This window comes from Octodon degus, unplaced genomic scaffold, assembly GCF_000260255.1.
Source record: "Octodon degus isolate 3935 unplaced genomic scaffold, OctDeg1.0 scaffold00047, whole genome shotgun sequence".
Classification (NCBI taxonomy): Eukaryota; Metazoa; Chordata; class Mammalia; order Rodentia; family Octodontidae; genus Octodon; species Octodon degus.
The window spans coordinates 13,406,595-13,413,751 of NW_004524623.1; the positions used below are offsets into that span (position 1 = coordinate 13,406,595).

At 58.9% G+C, this 7,157-nt stretch overlaps 2 protein-coding genes across 2 annotated transcripts in view; both read right to left on the reverse strand.

Moving 5' to 3' along the window:
- Positions 1–1,986: 1,986 nt before the first annotated feature.
- LOC111817044 (BCL-6 corepressor-like protein 1) lies at positions 1,987–4,682 on the reverse strand. The gene is made up of 2 exons (XM_023716332.1): positions 4,618–4,682; positions 1,987–3,766 (listed from the first exon to the last, which is right to left on the reverse strand). The coding sequence occupies exon 2, from the start codon at positions 3,661–3,663 to the stop codon at positions 2,119–2,121; it is 1,545 nt and encodes a 514-aa protein (XP_023572100.1). The 5' UTR covers positions 3,664–3,766; positions 4,618–4,682; the 3' UTR covers positions 1,987–2,118.
- Positions 4,683–5,609: 927 nt separating this feature from the next.
- Amn1 (antagonist of mitotic exit network 1 homolog) overlaps positions 5,610–7,157 on the reverse strand; it is a 65,277-nt gene continuing 63,729 nt past the window's right edge. The window contains exon 8 of the transcript XR_002821320.1: positions 5,610–5,620. The gene's annotated coding sequence lies outside the window, so the exon portion shown is untranslated. The remainder of the gene's footprint in view (positions 5,621–7,157) is intronic.

Consider the following 7,157-nt stretch of genomic DNA (forward strand, 5'->3'; position numbering starts at 1 on the left):
AGAGAGTATAATTATGTAGTCCAGGCTGGCATTGAACTTATTATGTTATATACCTAGGCTTGCCCTTAAATCAGAGATCCTCTTGCTTCAGCCTCCTGAGCGCAGTGAATACAGCTGTGTGCCAGGACACCAGCTTGTTCTCAGTGCTTGTGTGCAGATCCTTAGGAGCAGGGCTGTGCAACACCATGTTTGCCTTTTGAGGATCCCAGGTACAACAGCACAGGGAGAAGCACTTCCCTGACCTGAACCTCCACCCCTTCCCCCCACTGCACAGGAGCTGCCTAAGCGGCTTTGGGGCCCCACTGCTGTGCTCCTAGCACTTGCCTAGCCCATCCCCCTGCCCACAGTCTCCCTCCACCTCCTGAGCCACTCTAGCTGGGCATGACCCGGGCTCCTCCTCCCCACACCACGCCCTGACCATGACCACTCCGGTCTACCTCTGCTGCTCTCTGTTCTGCGCTGAGCCATCCCACTGGAAGGCTGACCCCTAGGCTGGCTCTGCCACCCACGAGAAACAGCCACGCTCAGCAGGGCTCCCAGCACTCTAGAGCTGAGGCACAAGGATCCCAAGCTCCGGCTGAGCCTGGGCCACAGTAACTTAGTGAAAGTCGGTCTCAGCTGTGAAAATGGGCTGGGGATGCAGGTCAGTGTGTTCAGTCCCCACTGCTGAGAAAAACAAAAACAGAGAGAGAAGTAAAATAACCACTCTCACAAGCTGCTCTCTTTTAACCTGGCTTTGTTTCTTGCCTGAACATGAGAAAGATGATGTGGCTGCTACTAGCGGGATCCTGGGTCAGGTAAATAAAGGCTGGACCCCTCCCACTTAGGGAGCCCAACGTCCAGCTCGGGTGACACACCTCGTGTTACGTCCCAGGAAGCAGTGTCCACACGCTCAGAACGCAGACCCCTCCCTGTAAACTGTCTATGAGGCCACCCTGCAAAGAGGCCTTCGGAGATGCAGTCCCTGGGCAGGCTGAGGTGACACCCCCAGGGCTCTGTGCCCCACCCCCGGGAAGATGTGCGATCAGGGCCAAGGCGCTCACCTCCCTTCCCCAGCCGCTCCTGGCCCTGGGGATTGTACCCTGGGCTTTTCCATGACCTCAGACTTTTCAAATTTTTTGAGTCATATTCTCTCTAAACTGACCAGGGATGCACCATAACTTGTGACTCTCCTGTCTCAGCCTCCCTGAGGGCTGAAAGTCCAGGTATACAGCACCACACCAGGCTCGGCATGGGACTGTCGCCTGCAGCTTGGTTAGCACAGGGCACAGCAGGCTGCGCAACCGGCTCACCCACCAGACCCCAAGCCCTAAGGCAAGCACAAGGTCTCAAGGAGGGGGTCAGGGTGCATCCAGCTCTCGGATAAATTTCCAGGCTAAATCGCACTGCAAATTCAGAGGTCTGGGTAGGGCAGTGTCACCATGACTGAGGTGAAAACAGCACCCCTTTGTGCACCCCCTTTCAAGCTTGTGCCACTGTCCACACAAGAGTCTGAAGCATTGCAGGGAGGAGCCACTTATCTGCTCCCTGCCGAATTCAAGATGCCTCGCCACCCCTGGCCAGCCTGGGGAGTTAAACTTTTCTTCTCTTTTCTGCTTTCCTTGTTAGCGACACTATAACAACACGGGGTGGTGAGCACGCTTCCCCTCCACTTGCCAGCTTTAAGCCTGCCTCCTCCAGACCAAGTGCTTGCCAGGGTGCTGCCCTGCACCCCATCTCAGCTGGCCTCTGAATGGAGATCCAGCCTCAGACCCTCCTTTATTCTTGAGACAGGAGCTCAATAAGCTGCCCAGGCTGGGCTTGCACATTATTTATTTATTTGTTTTGGGCATTGAGAAGGTGGCTTCTTGTTGGCCCATATTACTGCCCCGGTCTGCAGTCTGGGGGGGCTGAGGACTTGGCTCAGCTGTAGAACGCTTGCCTAGCAAGCTGGAAGCCCTGGGTTCAGTCCTCGGCACCAAAAACAAAAAATAAACCTTTCCTGAAACACAATTCAACCAAAAAAAAAAAAAAAATCATAAAAGATCCGAAACAAGACAACTATAGTCTGGTGCGACATGGGAGGTGAGAGAGGGTGAACTCGGAAGGAGAAAACACAGGGAGGGGCTGTCGTCCTGGTCAGCTGTTCCATGACTGGAATTCCACCTCAGACCCTAGGAGCCGAAGGAGCTCAGGCTCGTAAGCAACCAGCTCCACAGTCTCAGAGGAGCCTGGGGAAGGCCTGTCCTCCAGGCCACCAGGCCTCTCAGCAGGGGTCAGCAGCTGACTGGAGGCCACCTGCTGGCAGAACTCAGCCGTGGGCAGGGTGGTGATTTCTAGGTGTGGAAACCAGGCCTGAAAGATCCTAGAAGAGAGCTTCAGCCGTTTGAGGACATCATTGAAGAGGACCCAGTTGCAGGGCCCGCGGGACACAGACACCTGGAGGTTGTAGCAAGGGAGAAGAGGCTTGTTTGAGAGTTCAAACATGAAATCATCCTCTTCCACATCATCTCCTTGATCAGCACTCCCAGGAGGATTGTGCAGGAGGTCACAGGCAAAGCCCTCCTTTTGCTCCAACACAGAACTGCTGTAGAAGTCCCAGCATACACCTGGATCACCCTCTGCTCGGCCCTCAAGATCTGCGAGGTGATCACTGAGAAAGCGCTTCATGGTGTCGCTGCTGGCCAGCTTCACGGCTGTCTGCCCCGAGTAGGTGGCCAAGGTGGGATCGGCCCCATAGGACAGCAAGAGCCAAATGGTCTCCAGGTTACCACTGACCACTGCATCATGAACTGGCCTTGTTCCATCCTCCGCACTGCAGTTCACGTTGGCCCCATGCTCCAGGAGGATGTGCAGGATGTCAGTCCAGCCCTGAGAGCAGGCCTCATGCAGGGCTGTGTAGCCAGCGTTATCGCGGTGATTCACATCCTCGCGAGCCTTCTGGAGGCAGTACAGAACGATGTCCTTACAGCCCAGGCATGCGGCCCGCTGCAAGAGGGTCTCACCGGCATTTTTGTTCACTATGAGCCGCAGAGCACCTGGGGGCATCTGCCGGGCTGTAGGTGACTCCGAAGCCTCTTCTGGGCCGGCACTTTGGGACTTACAGGGTGTACACGGTTCTGTCATGTGCTTGGTCTTGCACTTTCGTTTTCCTGATGGCTTTTCAGGATTTTCAAAGCAGGCTGGCTCCTCCAGATTATTGGGGTGGAAGCCATTTGGTGAATCCAAAATCCCCTGGGCTTTGCCGGGCAAGAGTAGCTTCCTGCTCCAGAGGTGGTGCTCCACACTCTGGGAGGAAGCCTTCTGCTTCCGGGTGTTTAAATCTGCTCTCCCTTTCCGCCGCTGCTTCTCTTGTTCCATCAGGAACTCCCCAGCTGGATATTTTTTGCTCTTCTGCCTCCTCCGTTTCTTCTTCCTCAGCAGGCCCTCCTCCTCACCTTCCTCCTCCTCTCTGTCAGCAGCCCACATCTGCCAGGAGGCCTCTGTCTTCCATGGCATCTCTCGGGCTCGCCACAGGTTCCTGCGGGCCTGGCTCAGCAGTGTCTTGTCGTGGGCACCATGGCTGCAATACTGAACGTCCTGTGGGGTCTTTCTCACCTTTGGAAGCTGAGCTGGGGTGGGGGTCACCTCCTCCTCGTCCTCTGTGGGGAAGACTTCCTGGCTTCTCATCACACTGTCTGCCATGCCAGCAAAGGAGCTACAGATGCTTCCACACTGTGTGTCGGGGTGCTCAGAGACACTGGGATGAAGTCACCGAAACTGCTCCTCACGTTCTTTTCCAAGGAACCTACATTGTGAGATTTCAGGGCAGAAAGCAGAAATATCACCCGCACATAATCTTTTCAAACAACATTTTTTAAGCCAGGCTGGGTGGTACATGCTTATAGTCCCTGCACTCTGGGAGGCTGAGACATGAGCATCTCCATGAGTTGGAGACCAGTACAGCCTGCGTAGGAAGACGCTGTCTTAAACAAACAAATGAATTCATGCTATACTATCATGGCTGTGCAGGTATAGCCTTAACTAGCCTACTATTACCTACCAACCTTCCGCTCCAAGGAAGCGCTGCTGTCTGTGCCAAGCACGCATGGAAGCTTGAGGGCTTTGGAGCCAGGTGGAGACACCTGTGAGTGCTGCAACCCCAGGCACCTGAAGAAGGACGCAGTGCAGGCTCAGCTCTGACAGCCCACAGGCTGCCTAGAAGCTTCGCAGAAGATCCCTTCCCCGACTCCTTCCCACAGAACAGCATGCAAAGGAAAGTGGTACTAGCCATTAGGAATCTCACCCTGCACTGGTAAGACATTTGATTTTCCTCTTGTCCGATTTGCCTTTGAGGTATCATGTTCCAGCTGTGTAGGCCAGACTGAATTTGAACTCAGGATGTATCCCAAGGTTGGCTTTTTTTTTTCCACAAAGTTCTAATTTATTTTTACTTATTTTTATTTTCTGTGCTGGGAACAGAACTCAAGACCTTGCACTTAGTGCCAGGCAGTGGCCTGTACATCCCTGGCTCCCAGGCTGACTTCTGACATGGGGATTCTCCTGTCTCAGCCTCCCAGGATGCTGAGATTCCAGGCCTATGCTAATTGGTAACAGATATCTGAAACACAGGCAGAAAGAAGGTATCTTTTTCCAAACCTTAGTAAGAGTTTCTGATGAGATCAGCTTGGATCACAAGACGTCAGGGCCGTTAAAGCAATCCTTTTGAAGCTCCAGGCCTGAGAAGAATCTGGCTCTGAACTGTCTCTTCACCTGAAGGGTGGGGGTTGCAGGGAATGTGACCTCAGCCCCGGAGGAGGCCGTGGCTTTCCTCTGCCCATCTCCACCTTCTTCCTTCCTGACTTTGAGTTCCATTCATTCATTACAAATGCATGCCCACATGCCCGCCTGGCGTTTATTTACTGAGTGTGAACACAGAGCTCGGGAAGGGAGGGGGCTAAAGGCTGAGGGGTGTGTGTTGGGGGGTCATAGTGCACGCTCACTCAGAACCTTGGCGCGTGCTTAGTCAGTGTTTCCCACCTGTCCTGTGCTAAGCACGTTGCTATCCAAGACTTCTCTCTGCGTGGATGAGTTGGGCAGTGGCCGCCCATGGCCCACGCGGGGCTCTGGAATAATCTGCCTCGGGCGGAGAAGGGGTGGTGACCTGGCTCTGGTCCTAGGTGAGCTCTGCTCTCCTCCGTGTCGGTTGGTTCTGAGGTCCCAGAAGCAATCTAGCCCGGCCGGCCCTGAGGCTGCAGGGAAAGGCGGAAGGAATTGTCCCGCAGCCCCGCAGGGTACGCAAGACTCAGCGGCCAGACCCAGCTGCCCCGGGCATGTCCGCCGTCCCACCCCGCGCCCCGGGGGTGGGGGCCTGGGCGACTTCTCCAACTGCGGGACGGGAGCGAGGGCAGGACACCTTCCCGCGCGAACGGGAGCGGGCACAACACAGCCTCCACGTCTCCGGGTGGCCCGGAGGAACGGGCTGGGACGCCACCGCTGTCTTGGTTTGTGTGACCATCGGTACATTCTCACTGCCACAACTCAGTAATCGCCAGTTTCCAGCTCATGTCCCCGTGGTCAGTGAGCGCGAGGGTACCTGTGGCCCACGTGTCCCCGCTGGCTGGCAGGCTTTCTCAGCCTTCCCTGCCTTCCTGTGGACCGCCTGGGCTGCGCTGAAACCTACAACCTGCCTGCCTCGGCCTCCAGAGTGAGCGACTCCAGGCCCGGCCTCCCCAGCCTGCGCGCACCGGCGCCTCCGGGAAGAGCTGCGTCGGGACGCCCGGCGGGTGGAGAGCGGGCCGCCGCGCAGGGCCGCAGGGCAGGAGGCGAGTCCACACCCGGAGGACGAGGCCCACGCGGCGGGTCACCGGGCGCCGCTGCGCTCCGCGGCTGCCGTCCGCACAGAGCACACGGAGGCCTCCGCTCATGCCCGCAGCTCCGCCCAGCTGCTCGGAGGGAGGGAGGGAGGGAGGGAGCCAGGCAGGGAAACCCGACCCCGCCCGCCCCGCCTCCGCAGCGCCTAAGAGGACAGTAGGGGGCGCCGTTTCCCGTTTGGGCCACCCGGCGCGGAGGGGCGGGGCGGTGCCCGGGGGACGGCGGGCTCGGGCAGAAGGTGCACAGCCACCGCGGAGCCTGGGGACGTCCTCGTCCGTTCCCCCGTCCATCCTCCCATCCGTCCCCCCTCTACCCCGTCCCTCCGTCTGTCTTCCCCATTGTCCCCCCTTACGACTCCCGTCCGTCCCCCCACCCGTCTCGCGTCTGTCCTCCCGTCTGTCCTCCATCTGTTCCCCATCAGTCTCGTCCCCCGTCTGTCCTCCATCTGTCCCCCATCTGCCTCTCCCCGCCCCTCCCCCCGCCGCCGTCCTCCCCGTCTGTCCCTCCGGCCCACTGTCAGGGCACCGGCTGCTGAGCGCGGCGGGCGAGGGCGAGGGCGCATCCGCGAGCCCGAACGCGGTGCTGTGCGCAGCGCCCCTGCCTCCAGCCCTGCGCACAGCCCGGCGCCGGGTCTCTGCCGCTCCGCCGCGGCCCCTCTGCCAGCCGGCGGGCGCCCGACGGGCTTCTCTCTCCTCAGACCCAGCAGAGGGGAGGAGGAGGGGCGGGGGCAGCTGCAGGCCCCCAGGCGGCTGCGCCCTGCCGGCCCGGTGTTTTTAAGGGCCACAGGGTCCCTCCAGGGCTTCCGCGGGCGGGGACACTGAGAGCGGAAGGGCTGCGGGGCGCAGGCCCGAAGGGAGCGCTGCCTCTGTGCGGGCAAAGGAGCCCACGAGCCCTCACGCGGGAAGCTGAGGCAGGAGGGTCACCTGGGCGGCCACCGGCTTAGTCCAGGCCGACCTGAACTGCACAGCAAGAGCCTGCTCCAAAAGGAAGTATGAAATTAAACATTAAGTACTTAACACACAGGAAAAGAAGCGGGCATCTAGCCTGGCACCGGCCGCCGCGCGCAGCACCTACGTCGTGGGCCCACACGCGGTCCACGCAGTCCGTCTGCGTGGGCAGGACGGAACGCGCCCCCTGCTGGCCGCCGCGAGCACTGCAGCCCGCCGCGAGCGCCCCCTGCAGGCCGCGTCTCGCCGGCGGGGGCTCAGGGCCCACAAGCTCAGCGGCGGTTCTGGGAGGCTGAGGCAAGACAGCCGCAAATTCCAACCCAGCCTGGCAGCCTTACAATTTATAAAGCCCCGGTCTTATACAACAAAAATTAATAG

What these genes read in the sequence shown, in the direction of transcription:
- LOC111817044 (XM_023716332.1), bottom strand. Translation starts at nt 3,663, where the DNA reads ATGGCAGACAGTGTGATGAGAAGCCAGGAAGTCTTCCCCACAGAGGAC.